At 33.2% G+C, this 15,154-nt stretch overlaps 1 protein-coding gene across 3 annotated transcripts in view; it reads left to right on the forward strand.

Moving 5' to 3' along the window:
* Positions 1–15,154, forward strand: part of ABI2 (abl-interactor 2) — a 59,611-nt gene that overhangs the window by 9,629 nt on the left and 34,828 nt on the right. For 2 of the 3 annotated variants that reach the window (XM_008582262.1, XM_008582261.1), the window contains exons 2-4: positions 285–461; positions 1,986–2,003; positions 9,982–10,079. In XM_008582262.1, the coding sequence (XP_008580484.1) occupies positions 285–461; positions 1,986–2,003; positions 9,982–10,079 (293 nt within the window). The remainder of the gene's footprint in view (positions 1–284; positions 462–1,985; positions 2,004–9,981; positions 10,080–15,154) is intronic. The other variant, XM_008582260.1, reaches the window with a different exon arrangement.

Genomic DNA, 15,154 nt, shown 5'->3' on the forward strand with positions numbered 1-15,154 from the left:
AAAAAAAAAAAAAAAAAAAAAAAAAAAAAAAAAAGTAAACACCACTCTTAGTTTGTAGACTGTAAAAATCAGGTGATGGGCCAGATTTGGCCTGTGGGCCATGGTTTGCCAACCTTTGCATTAGCCTAAAAATGGAGAAAGTCAGTAGTGCAGAAAGGAGAAAATTTTTAGCAAGCATAGTTGAGAATATGAATAGCAATATTAAATCTCTGGGCATTTATATTTTGATTTTTCTGGATGTCAGAGCTATATGCTTTTGTTTTTTTATATATTATATTTTGCAGACAGTTGATATTCATAAAGAGAAAGTTGCAAGAAGAGAAATTGGTATTTTGACTACCAATAAAAACACTTCAAGGACACATAAGATTATTGCTCCAGCCAACCTTGAACGACCAGTTCGTTATATTAGAAAACCTATTGACTATACAATTCTAGATGATATTGGACATGGAGTAAAGGTAAGTATAATTTTTGTCAAGCGTTTTAAAACAGTAGCCCATAATGGAACTAACTCTTTGAAAAATTAAGCTTTTATCTTTCCTTTACTAGAAGACCAAGTCTTGCCCCAGTTGTGGTTGTGAAGATTCTTTGCTACTATAACTTTTATCCCTCTTGATTTTTCTTAGTTGTGTATTCTCAAGTTAAGCAGTCATCTTTGAATGAATTGCATTTGTTTAATCAATTATGATAATGCCTCATATAGATCGAGTAAATAAGTGTGGCATAATCTTTCTAATCTTTATGGTGATTTAATATGACTGATTAAAAAATTATTCAGCATGTTATTAAAGTGTTTACCTTATCTCAAAAATTTATCAGCAGTCTTTTGGCAATAGTTTTCAGAAACAACAACAGTTAATAAACATGTACTTTGAATTTTTCTAAAATAATTTTATTTCAACATTTTAGGTGAGAATAGTATAGATAAAAGTAGTATGTGAATTAATATTTCCACTGCTTTTGAGTGTGTAGCCATTATACATTTTGGCTATCTTTTAAAATGTATTTGAGTGCTTAGTGTGTATATAAAGTACCATAATTAAAACTGAGGAATGTAAATTTTATTTAAGTTAGTGTTGGTACTAGAGCTTCAGCTAAATATTATTTAAAAATTGCATCTGATCAGTAATTTGAGAGACAATGACTTATGGAATGTGACTTCAAATAAATATACTGTACATATATGCCTATAATGAAACTGTATAGTTCATGCGGTTGACTTTTTTTTTTCTCAGATGTAAGCATATTTAAATAAAAAATGCATCCACAGTATTATGGCTGGAAATCAGTTAAATCTAAGTTTAATGTAGATCTAGGTAAAAAGAAAATATATAATGTAAATTTATTTTTAAAATCTCTTCGTAAAAGTTTTGATATAAGTACTGTTGTTATCTGGAATTTGATATTTAATTTTGTAATTGATACCTACATGCATTTAGTTTACTAATTAGAACGTTTAAAAATAGGATGTGTAATTGGATGGTTGATTAATAACAAATTTATTCTAACTTGGTAAAATGTATTCAAGACAAACAACTGTTAATAGAATATTTTAGGGTACTTACAGAATCTAATGCCAAAAAGACGCTTAGAATATAAAACGTCACATTTGTGCTTGCACACTTATATAATAAAAAGATGATTTCCCCCTAATTGTTATTTAATTCTCAAAGTAAAAAGTTATTCTTTTCGGACTCTGTAGTCCCTTCATTGTTTGGACTGTTAGTGTTTTAAGGGTCACAAAGTTGAATTTTTGAATAGAACAATGTCTTAAAATAATTTCATCAAAGGAACTCCTGTTCATGACACATCCTGCTTTAACCACTCTTTCTATAATCTACTGAAACATTATTTTGTTAATGCTGAATGCTTAACTTGTTTTTTCTTTGTTTTTTTCCTTTCTCTTCACATCTTGAAATTCCAACTAACCTTTCAATGCTTTTTTTCCTTACCTCTTTTATTTGCTCCATTTATGCATTAAGTGGTTGCTTAGATTTAAGGTAAGAGATTCCAGGGCTGGATTTCCATTCTTTGTTCTTATGTAGAGTATTACATATGGGGAGTAAGGAGATATTTGGCACTTGGCCTTTTAAAACCAATAATTTCTCCTTTATTTTATTTTTTTGTCCTGCAACTTTGTGGTGTGTCTCCATGTTCCTTAAGGGCAGATTTTTTTTGTCTCTTTTGTTCACTGTTCTATCCTTTGTGCCTAGAAGGTGCCTGACACCCATTAGGTGCTTAGTAAATATTTGTTGAATGAATGGTTACTTTGCAGTATTAATATATTTTGTGAAAATGAATGTAACTGTTTACCTTATCATAAAAGGTTGTTATGGAATAAAATTAACTGGATTTTTGTAAATATAGAAATTTTATAATGGATTAGAGGGCCAACTAATGTGCTTTATTTAACCTTCCCCCTGTGTAATAGACTTTTTATTCTATAAATGGTGTGCTTTATTATACACCCCGAAAACAATATGTTATCTTTTGAACTCTTAATGTGAAGAAATTGAGACAGAAAATGTTCAGTGGTACGGGTTTTTTTTTAAGTTGCAGTATCATGCATTTTGCAAAACAATTAGTCTGCAGTTGCAAAACATGCAGTTTGCAAAACAAATAGCTGTATAAAAGATATATTTCAGTGTAAACTCACTTTAAGAGTTTTTTAAAACTCATCTTTAAGATGAATATTATATGCAAAACATCAAAAGCTTATATAGTGTTTAACAAAATACAAGTTAAGAATTAGAGATAATATTTCTTGTGATTTGTTTCAGTAACATTTTAATATAATTCAACTATACTCAAGAAGCCTGTCAAATAAAATACTAAAATTACTTTCATAAAACTTAGCATTCATTTCCTCTTTGTTCTTTTTTGCTTAGCCACATTTTATAATTTCTTTTCAAATATATATATTCTTTTACTCTAATAGCCCATTGTTCACCGTGTCTTCAGTGTGGAAAGTGATAACAAGAAGACAAAATGACTGAATTCTGAATCATTAACTAGTTAGTACTTTCCATGGCCCCAGAAATTTCACCTGCTTGTTGTAGATCTGATCAGAGGAGCCTACGCAAATACATTCCTTGTGTTATTGGTTGGAGTGTTGGCTCCAAACTCTTAAGTATTGGTGATTAAGGCATGTGGAATTGTGAGGGGATTCTTTTTGCTTGAAATAGGTGGGCTGCAGTGAGCTAGGCCAAAAGCAGGCTGTGTGGCTGCCTTGGCCTTTTTCCTCTAAAGTCTGTATTTAAATTTTGGCTTTTGATGTGTTAATTTTTGGGGAGATAGGGCAAACTGAAAGGCTTCTAGAAAGATGTAACAGGAAATCACACTTATATAAGATCCCTTGATACATTTGCTCTTTGCTTTATCAGCACCGCACTCTCCCGAGTGAGCCACGGGCCGGCCCTGCTCTTTGCTTTATAAAGCTCCATTCCTGAGAACTATGGCTCTGTGTAAGTGTTTCTACTCTGTAGGGGTGGAATTAGCAGGGTAAGGAGAGTATCCTGAGTTTATCTAGCAACTAGAATGTGCCAGTGCTCTGTCTTTCCTTCTTGTTCCCTTTTGTGAATATCTCTATCTTCTCTCTAAACCTGTGGCACATAGTTAATAATTTTGGGTGAACCCAAGTATGAAAAAAATCAGAGTGAAAAAAAAATTCAGTATATAGCAAATCATTACTCTTTTTATGCTGGTGAGAAATATAAAATTAGTGGTTTTAGAAGGGTGATTAATCGAATAATTGAATATGTTAAGGTAAGAAGGGACTACAAATGTAAACTAGTCCAGTGGTTTTCCAACTGAGCTTTTTGGAAACCTGTGGATTCTATCAAGTGCCTTGGAAGTCTCCAGATCAATATGAGTGTGGGTTCCTTATCCTCATTTTAGTCAGTATAGCTGTTTAAACAGAGCCTTTAATATGTGCTTTAGATTTAAAGCATATTTAAGTTCTAGCCCTTTTTCCTTTCACTTCTACCTTTATCTCTCTCTCTCTCTCTTTTTTTTTTTTTTTTTTTTTTTTTTTTTAGCTCTTTTTAATCTCTGTCTTTGCTCCCATTGCTGTCAGACTTTTGATGCTTTTCAGACAGTCTCTAAACAAACCCATCATACTCTGGGACCAGACACATGAGATTTGACTCAGACCTACTTGCTTAAAAGTTGAATTTCTGGTATATTATACAGCATTTTCTGGTGATGCTTAATTGTTCTCTTCATCCGAAATTTGTATTAACTGGTTTAAACTTCGGTCAAGTTGTAGAGTTTAATTCTTAAGACTTTTGAAAACAATTTGGTGATATTTTTATAACAAAGGGCATAAAAGGCCAGTGGACAGAATGCCATATTGGAAGTGTTTTAATATGTGCCTGAGGCCATATAAAAGTGGAATGTACCTGTGACTTTGGTTCCATTTCCACACTCTATTTTAGTACTAAAAAGAGTCTTAAAACTCTGTTATTCAAGCCAATATGATATATTTGTGATGTATTTTTTTGTTGAAAACAGTAAAGTTGTCACCAATGATGCTTACTTAAGTACTTTTTCTTTTTATTTATTAAAAGAAATTTATTTTTTAGTTGAAACATTGATTGTACGTATTTATGGAGTTCAGAGTTATATTTCCATATATACAGTGTGTATGGTCAAATTGGCGTAGTTAGCATACCATCATCATAAAAATTTATCATTTCTTTTTTTTCCCCCCTTTTTGTCTTTTTTCGTGACCGGTAACGGGATCGCAACCCTCGGTGTCACGCCCGCACCGCGCTCAACCAGTGAGCGGACCAGTCTCTATATGGGATCCGAATCCTCAGCACCGCACTCTACCGAGTGCGCCACTGGCCCGGCCCAAAATTTATCATTTCTTTGCGATGAGAACATTTGAGCTCTCTAGCATTTGAGAACTACAATAAATTATTGATAATTATAGATGTCTGGCACTGCTGTAGACCACTAGAACTTATTTTTCCTATCTAGCTGTAGTTTCGTATCCATTAACCAACCTCTTCCTGTCCCTTCTGCCCCTTCCCAGCCTCTAGTGGCCACAATTCTACTCTAAGTAGTTTTTAAAATACACATATTAGTTTAATCAAAAATAGTAAAGACTTCTGATTTGTTAATGTAATATTTATTTCAGTTGAAGATTCCCCAAGCAGATTTTGTATAATTAATAAGCAGGGGTTAAGGGATTATTTTACAACTAACAAGTTAAGAATATAATACTTTTGAAAATTTTGCCTAGGATCTTGAAGATCCATAATTTAATCCCATATTAAAAAAATAGGGCTAACATTTTCACTTGAGTATTTAGTGTTTGTCATTCCCTGCAGAAATGATAAAATTTCCCTCTTGTTTCTAGCTTTCACGTACAGCTGAGGGTTTACTCTTAAAAATTTACTTGACACAACACTTGGAAGAAAAACTCTGTAATGACAGCAACCCGTGGGAAACTCATATGTTTTTGCCCGTCAGTTCCAATCTTGAGCCATCAATTCTGTTTCGGCAAAATCCAGTTGTTAGAAACTTTACAAAATCAAGCAGAAGTTTAGAAACTTTACAGAATCAAGCAGAAATTTGTCTATTACACTCTTGTTTTCTTCTACTACTTTCTTTGCCTGTTTCTCTCCTGTCTTTCTCCTAATCTCTTATTCCCTCATCTCTGTACTGGATTATTTTAGGACTCTTGGCTTCTTAGGCTTTTTGTCTTTTCAACTCTCATACTAAAAATTTTATCTCTGTCCTGAATTCATACTCTTAATTCCTGGTTTCAACTTTGATGTCCCTAAGGGGATCTCTTGTTCCTTTTACCAGTAGCCCTTAGGAACTGAAAAGAGATATATGAGGATACTTTCAAAAAATTCTTGGAAAAATTGAATTAAAAGATAACTCAAATCTTTCCATGAACTTTTTGAAGACCCCTCCTATATTCTCTGAGGAGAGCGATAGAGGTCTCTGGAAAGCCAAAGAATGATGTCCTGAATAAGACTATAATGGGGAATAATATTGGTCAGAGAATGAAGGCCCATACGTGCTTGACCACAGCTTCTTCCCGTATTCACTATTCCACACACAGATACATCCTACACACACTTCTCTTCTCTCTCTCTATTTAAATGCTGTTCTTTTTGAACTTAACAGTACAGGTCAGGTTTTTCCCTATGAAACCTCGCCTAACAATTTCTTCCTATATTGATAATTCTTTTTTTGTGCTTTCTATAGAATTTGTAGACATTCCTTTTTGTTTTAATCATGTGACTCTTATTTATTTCAAAATACCTTAGAAGCAGAAAAATTCTTTTATAGACCATTGTGTCTCCAAGACTCCCTTCTTTTATCATGTGGCTTTACTCTTGTACCTAGTAATCTGGTATGTGGTCGATAAATGAAGGGTATACCACACATACCATTTTAGAATGTGTCTGCCACTGTTTTATTGCAGCAGATCATCTGTCAGTGAGAGATTTGTAGCGGAGATGATGTCTTCTATGAACTAGAGATATTATTTAGAAATAATACTGAAGCTCAGAGGGTGCTGGAAAATGCCGAGATTTGTAATGAACATTATATATCAAGATTCAAGGAGGTATTGAATTTACCAAGAAGGATAGAGCAGGAAAGGTAAGAGCACTGTAGAGAAAAATATTAAGGCATAAGTGACCTGATGGGTGGTGCTGCTGGTTGTAGGGGTCTTTGAAGCCTGGAAGACTAGACCACTCTTTGGTCATAAAAGAACTGTTCCTACCTCTAGTATTATCTACATTCATCATAGGCCAGTGGGAAAGTATTTGTGGCATGCATTATAACCCTCATCACCTAAATGAATTATTTCTTCTACTTTTGTTTTTTTGGAGGTTTCTCTCCAGTAGGGGGAAAAAGGGGACTTTTCCTTACTGTTCCTCCTTGTACCTAATACCTACTTCACTTAGCTCTTGATGACTTTCTGCTTTATGTAATAAACATATACCCACATAAAGAAATTATTGTTGCATTCAGCCACCATAGTTTTATTCCAGTTCCCAACTAATTCTTTGAAAAGTGTGATAAGCACTCCCACTCAAAATTTAGGATCATTAACTACATGTTTGTAGTTTAAAAAAATATTTCATGTGGAATTACTGTTATGAAGAGGCTGCAGTGTTGGTTTGTACTGAGTTTATGGTGTGTGTGTGTGTACACAAGTTTCCCACCACTACCACATACAGTTTAGTCGTGTGTTTTATTACTTGTCAGGAAATGTTGTTTTCTATTAAAAACTTCCCTCAGAATAGATTGTAGGAGCATGATAGCTATCCAGTAAATATATATATATATTTTACCAAATCATTTTAGGATTGAAATACAGTTTCTTAACTTTAATTATAATACAGATTCTACCTATTATAAATAAATTTTGTTTGGCATTTATTGCTGTTTATCCTTTTCCTCTAGGTAGATGGCAGTATTTATATTCTGCATAGCATATTCATTGGTTTACTTAGCACGAAACATTTTTCACAAAGGAAAACTGCTTTGAGGAAATACTGAAAAACTTTCAGCTTAATAGCTTAATAGTATCAGTGAAGTGTAAAATTAGATGGTTTGGATATACAGGGATTTTGGTTTCTTAAGTGATTTGTTACTCATCCAGCCCCATTAACCAAGCAAAAACAATAATTTGATGATTACAGATCATGAAATGTATTGAGTTTTATTTAATGTCCACCAGATTTTATAGATTCTTTATTTTATATTATTTTTGGAGTAAGTTCAAAGACCTATTTAAGATACTGCAATTTAAACAAAAATTCTTTACGTATTAAAACCTAAAACAAATCAGAATTGTAAAGCTGTTTTGAAGTATTTTAGCTATCCCATGTATAGAATAAAATTCTCTTTTACTCTTTTTTCTATTCCTGCTTCTTTTACTTCCTGTTTCTAGCAAATTGACATAGTTTAGTGTTTGGTTCACTTCTTCCTCGTCACTTAAAGTAACTTTGGGTTTTATGTTGTTTAAGGTTGAGCTTAAAGGACTTTGGGTTACCACTTTTAAAGTCTTTTAGTATCATAAATTAAGATTTACAGTTTTCAGAACTATTGGTTATTTGTCATGTTACTCCTATAATTTTCCCCAAATGTGGATTGATTTTTTAAAAAAAACTTCTGGCATTTTCATTTCAAGATATAATTAGTATACCCTCTGCTTATTATTGATGGGGGAGAGCAAGGATAAGTTAATTTTTATTCTTACTTGATAATTGGTTTGTTTTGCATTTATTGTTTAAAAGCAACAACAAAAGGATTACAGATAAATGCTTCACTTTAAAAATTTTGACATTTCTAAAATGAAAATGTCTCCACAATTTCTAGAATTCTGGGAATTGCCTTCCAATTCAGCTTACAAGGTACAGAAGAAAACCTGTCACACTGCTTTGCAGTCTTACCTTACATTTTAAGATACTTATCTAAATGCAACAAATTTTTTTGCATCTTTTAAAAACTATATTGCCAATTTTGTAAAAAAGTAAATGAATAATCAAGATTTGTAAAAAAAAAAAATTTTGACATTTCAAAGGTATCATTTGTCATTAACGATTGTTTTAACATCACACGCAACTTGTTCACTGGGCTATTCATTTGAAGAATTTGTTTCTTGATATATTATTTCTTGCCTATTCAGATAAAAAGTAAGTGTTTTAGGATTTTTAAAAATTCCAACTAAGCCAGAATTAATTTTGACAGCCTCAATACTCGGTATACAATTATGATTTCTTTTCTTAAAATTTATATTTTGAAATTACACTATAAATGTATTCTGATTTCAGTGGTATATAATGTCTTACATTGTATTTTACAAGTATAATTTGAATAATGTAGATGTTTTTATTAGGAAAGTTGAGATTCTTTTTTGAAGTGTTTTGAAGATGGCAATCCAAAATATTAGGGACTTATAATAGGGTCAGTTATGAATCTGTATGGTGAACATTAACTAACCCACTGGTAGCCTCAAACAATTTGAGATTGCATTTGAACTGTATTTGTGAATGACTTCTCTGAGCTCCTTAAGATATCCAGAGTTCTAGGGCTTTTGGTGTAAGTGCTGATGTACTGCTCTGGTGACATCTATTATTCCTAGATTACCCATCTTTCCTACACTTGCATTTTCAGTTGGGGATAGAACAGTGAGTGGAGTCATGGTCCAGCTCTGACTTAGGACTATGTCACATCTTTCTCATGCCCGAAGTAACATTCAGTTTGGGCCTGAGTGGGTCTAATTCCCATTGGAACTAGGACCTTGCAAATGGCACTTGTGCTGCTTACAGATGAATGGGGATACCTCAGCCCTAAGTTTCTGGTTCAGATGTTTTAGGAACATGCCTTGAACTTCTAGCAGTTTTCAGGTAGGTGATTCCCTCATAAGAGAACATTAAAGAAATCTGAATTGTAAGGCTGGTCCACAGTTTAAAAAACTAAACATTTTTTTATATATCATAATTTATTTTAATTTTAGAGTTACAATGGATCATATGCATAAAGTTGCATATTTTTATTTGGGAAATGTATTTTGTTTATGATACACTTGCTATCAAAGGAAGCTCTCTAAAAAGTAAAGAATTGCTTAAAGGCATTATTGTTTCTGATTGAGTTATTCTTTATTAAAACTAAAATTTTTGTGGTTATCCTATTTAATTTCAATGGAACGTAATATCAAATAGTCTAACCAGTGATCTGTTGGTGTGATGACCTAATGGCAAATATAGTCTTTGCACATAAGTTTATAACCATTTGAAGATCTCATGTTAGGAAGAGTCCTTTGAGTACAACTGTAGAATAATAATAGAGTAGAAATTGCATATGAAATGCATGGCCTCTGATTTTTTTCCCCTGTATTTAAACCTTCCCCTCCTTTGTTAAATAGCATAGCATTATTTCCCCCAAGTGGTACTTCATTTCACTGCATACGAGTTGAGTTGAGTTTTCCTCAAAATTTTTTAGGTGAGTACCCAGAATATGAAGATGGGTGGGCTGCCACGTACAACACCTCCAACTCAGAAACCCCCCAGTCCCCCAATGTCAGGGAAAGGGACACTTGGGTGAGTATATAACTAAATAGTAATTGAAAACCATTTTATGTAGTATTGTGTTAAAACTAAACACAACATATATTTAAATTATTTTTGAATAAAGAGAACATTTTCTTCTTAAAAAATTTTAATTGACACACTGTAATTGTATATGCTTATGAGGTACAAACTGATGTTTTGATACATATGTATACTGTATAATGATCAGGTCAGGGTAGTTAATGTAACTGTCACCTTATGCATTTATCATGTCTATGGTGAAAACATTCAAAAGTCTCTCCTCTAGCTATTTTTTTGGGGGGCTGGCTGGCCAGTATGGGCATCTGAACCTAATCTAGCTATTATGTAATATACACAACTTAACTGTTAACCATAGTCACCCTGCTGTGCAATAGAACACCAGGATTTATTCCCCCTATATAATTTTAATTTTGTACCCGTTGGCCAACCTCTTGCTTTTTTCCCTTCCTTCCTCCCCTTCTCTGTCTCCGTAATATCAGCATTTGAATTTTTTTTAGATTCCACATCTGAGTGAGATCATGTGGTATTTGTCTTTTTATGCCTGGCTTACTTCACTTAACAACTTCCAAGTGCATCCATGTTGCCACAAATGACAGGATTTCATTTTTTTATGGCTGAATAAGTATTTCATTGTGTATATATGCCACATTTTTTTTAACCCATTCATCCATTGTTGGACACTTATGGTTGATTCCATATCTTGACTATTGTAAATTGTGCTTCAATAACCATGGGAGAGCAGATATCTCTGCGATGTACCGACTTCATTTCCTTTGTGTATATACCCAGTAGTGGGATTGCTAGATTATATGGTAGTTCTATTTTTAATTTTTTGAGGAACCTTCATGTTTTTTTCCATATGGCTGTACTAGTTTACACTCCCCCTAACAGTATGCAAGTGTTCCCTTTTCTTCACATCTTTGCCAGCATTTGTTTTCTTTTGTCTTCTTGATAATATCATTCTAACCAGAGTGAAGTGGTATCTTGATGTTTTGATTTGTGTTTCCCTGATGATTGGTAATGTTAAGCATTTTTTTCATATGCCTTTGGCCATTTGTATGTCTTCTTTTGCGAAATGTCTGTTAAGATCCTTTACCCATTTCTTAGTTGGATTGTTTTTGTTCCTAATATTAACCCCTGTCAGATGTATAGTTTTCAGATATTTTCTCCCATTCTGTAAGTTGTCTCTTCCGTTAACAGTTTCCTTTGATGTGCAAAAACTTTTTTGTTTAATGTAATCCTATTTGTCTATTTTTGCTTTTATTGCTTGTGCTTTTGAAGTATTATTTAAAAATATTCTTGCCCAGCCCCATGTTGTGAATCATTTTCCCTGTTTTCTTATAGTGGTTTCATAGTTTTGGGTTTTACATTTAAATCTTTAATTCATTTAGAGTTTATTTTTATATATGGTGAGTGGTAGGGGTCTAATGTCATTCTCTGCGTCCAATTTTCCCAGCACCATTTACTAAGAGATTGGCTTTTCCCTGATATGTATTCTTGGCACCTTTGTCAAAGATCAGTTAGCTGTAGATGTGTGAATTTATTTCTGGGCTCTCTATTCTGTTTTATGGGTCTGTGTGTCAGTTTTTATGCCAGTACCATGTGGTTTTGGCTACTATAGCTTTGTAGCAAATTTTGAACTCAGGAAGTGTGTGATGCCTCCAACTTTGTTCTTTTTGTTCGTAATTGCTTTCACTATATGAAGTCTTCTGTGGTTCCATACAAATACTAAGATTATTGGTATTTTGATAGGGATTGTGTTGAATGCCTAAATTGCTTTGGGTAATATGGATATTTTCATGATGTTGATTCTTCCAATCCACGAACGTGGGATATCTTCCCATTTGTTTATGTCCTCCTCAATTTCTTTCTTCAAAGTTTTATAGTTTTCAGTGTAGCTCTCTTTTATCTCCTTGGTTAAGTTTATTCCTGCTTATCTAATTTTTTGTGGTTATTGTAAAAGGAATTGTTTTCTTGATTTCTTTTTCAGATAGTTCACTATTAGTGTATAGAAGTGCTATTGACTTTTTGCATGTTGATTTTGTATCCTGCAACTTTCTTGAATTCTCTTATTAGTTTTATAAGATTATGTCGTTTGCAGATAGGGACAGTTTGACTTCCTCCTTTCCAATTTGATGTCCTTTCTTTCTTTCTCTTATCTAATTGCCCTGGCTTGAACTTCCGGCGTTATGTTGGATAGAAGTGGTGAAAGTGTGCATTTTTGTCTTTTTCCTGATCTAAGAAAGAAAGCTTTCAGCTTCCACCATTCAGTATCATGTTAGCTGTGGGTTTTTCACATATGGCTTTTATTGTATTGAGGGTACATACCTCCAATATGTAGTTTTTTAAGAGTTTTTATCATGAAGGATTGTTCAGTTTTGTCAAATTTTTTGTCAGTTGAAATGATCATATGGTTTTTTGTCTTTCTGTTAATGTGGTATATCACATTTATTGATTTGCATATGTTAAACCATCCTTATATTCCTGGGATGAATCCCAGAGCATTTTTTTTTTTCTTGCAAGGGGTTTTGTAATGTTTTATTTCCTTTGTTTTTTAATTGAAATATGATCAATTTTACATATCTGTGGGGTACCACATTGAATATGCAACATGTTATGCTAAAATCAGGATAATTAGTATATTCAGCATTACACAATTTAATCATTTTTTTGTAGCTCTTTACCAATTTCTCATTAACTGTTCCTCCCCGCTTCCCACCTCTGGTAACCTCAGTTCTGTTCTCTCCTGTTGAAAGTTCAGTGTATTATTTTGATTGCTGTTTGTTTCTTTAGTTTATCTGCTTATTTTTTTTAGCTCCCACTCATGAGTTGAGGACATGCAGTATTTCTCTTTCTGTTCCTAGTTTATTTCACTTAACATAATTCCAGAACATTTTCTTCCTAGGGTTATTTTGTGTGTGTGTAACTCTCCCTTTTCCTGGGAAACACATCTCTATATTAAAAAAATTTTGTTTAGAAGTTTTTTTTCTAATTTTAAATTGGAGGTAAAATCCAAGCCCAAGTTCCTGGTTTATTACAAATTGCAGTCTAATTTTTTTTTTTTTTTCCAGAAAAAGTTTACAGTTTTTCGTAGTACAGCTGAACTCAGACTGTCCTTCTCAAGAAGGCTGTGTAGGTTATAAAATTCTGTATAATTTATGAGAATATTGAGCTTTAATTTCATCTAGAATTGGGCTCTGGATTTGACCTTTGTCAAAAATGGTCAATTAATGGAAAAGCTTGACTTACTTCTTCTATAGCATCATAGTATAAACTTGGTTTGTTGTGATCAGGTGGGCATGGTAATATAGCCCAGAAGCCATATGACTAAAATTTGGGTCCAGCTCTGCTGCTTGCTCTATGGTCCTTTATAGTTAGCCTCTCAGAAATTCAATTTTTTCATCTGTAAAAGGGGGTAATATTTGTCCTTTATCAACTTTTCAGGGTCACTGTACCACAAATTGGATTGAAAAATGTATGAGACAAATACAAAATGCTTTGACAACCATTGGCTTTATTGTATATGCTAAAAGGCTTTTAATTAGTAATGTTTTTTTTGTCCCCCTCACCAAAAAAAGAAAAAAAAAAACCCCAAAACCCCCCAAAATGCAATCAAGCACTGTGAATCAGGACAGGACAAAGATGAGCTGGGATATAATGGAGGATAATGTTGGAAGAGTAATTATAGTTAGGACACTGGCAGACAAAAAGAATAAATGAATTCCATCAAGGAATAGGATGGCTTTATTAAAGATGGGCAAAAAAATTCTGCTTAGAGAGGAAAGATCCTAGTGGACCAAATAAGATTTAAACTTTAGGATAGAATGTATATGAAATAGTAGGGGGTAAGAGTAGAAAGTTCAAGAGGAACTGTTTGTTTTAAATCAAGATTGTTAGCAAGATAACCCACTTAGTCTCTGGTAAAATAAAATTATCAAATTACTCATATGAGGGTACTTGAAAAAGATTTGTGGAAAAATGGAATTAAAAGATAATGCTAATCTTTCCATGAACTTTTTAAAGACCGCTATATATGAATATTTGTTTTCCTTGTATATTAGTAATGGTTCTGCAGGATCCTTGGAGACCAGAGTTGCTGAGCACCACTCGGCCAGTTGATGGTCACAGCCCGTTTTTTTCCCACACAGTCTTTGCCTAGTCACCATTTTTGTTTCTCTGCCCCTTGTTTTTTACTATCATTGCCTTCACTGTATAGTTCTCAATTAGCAAAGGGCTTTTTTTTGGTTGAAACAGAACTTTTTTACTGTCTGGGAAAAATTGTCTAAAAATCATATGTTTAGAAATTACTCAGTTTTCCATTTTATTTTTATATTTGCATTATAATTTCAGAGGTGCCTGAACTTCTTTTTCAAATTTTAAACCCAGTGTTCTGACATTCCTTTTTCTTCCTTTAACGCAATATCTCATCCAGTGCCCCCTCATTATATTTAATTATTAATATATACGTGTATTTCTGCAAGGAGATTTTGAGGATAGTAGAGTGAATGGGGTCATTGCAAAGTGATCTCATCCAAAATCATAAAAGTCATAACTTGAGTGGCCCCTGAGAGCAATATGTAAAGGAATTCTGGGATTCTATTGGGAAATGAAATGTTGACAAATATCTAAGTCAGTTGCACAACATTATTTCAGGAAAACAAAGTTTATAAGTTTCACATCTTGAGATTTCCAATTTTTATTCTTTTAAAGACCATAATGCACTTCCAAGATGTCATTTGAGGATCATTGCTGCAAAGAATATGGAAACTTAAGAGACAAGAACGTATTTAATCAGTAGTGTTTTAACGTGTGTCCAGTTTTCTTACTCTTCTTATCCTCTTCCTTTAAAAGGAAATTTGGGGAAAAAGAAAGAAATATATGTTAATAAAATTCAGTCTGGGAAGAGGGAGGGAGGAAAGGGAGGAATTGGTAAAGGGCCACGATAATCAGCTATACTATATAATGATTTAAAAAAAAAGAAAAAAAAAATAGAAAAAAAAAAGTTAACTTCTATCTCCCCCTACCTGCTCCCCCCCCCCCCCCCCCCACCGGGTTTTTTTTTT

Source organism: Galeopterus variegatus, unplaced genomic scaffold, assembly GCF_000696425.1.
Source record: "Galeopterus variegatus unplaced genomic scaffold, G_variegatus-3.0.2 Scaffold2551, whole genome shotgun sequence".
Classification (NCBI taxonomy): domain Eukaryota; kingdom Metazoa; phylum Chordata; class Mammalia; order Dermoptera; family Cynocephalidae; genus Galeopterus; species Galeopterus variegatus.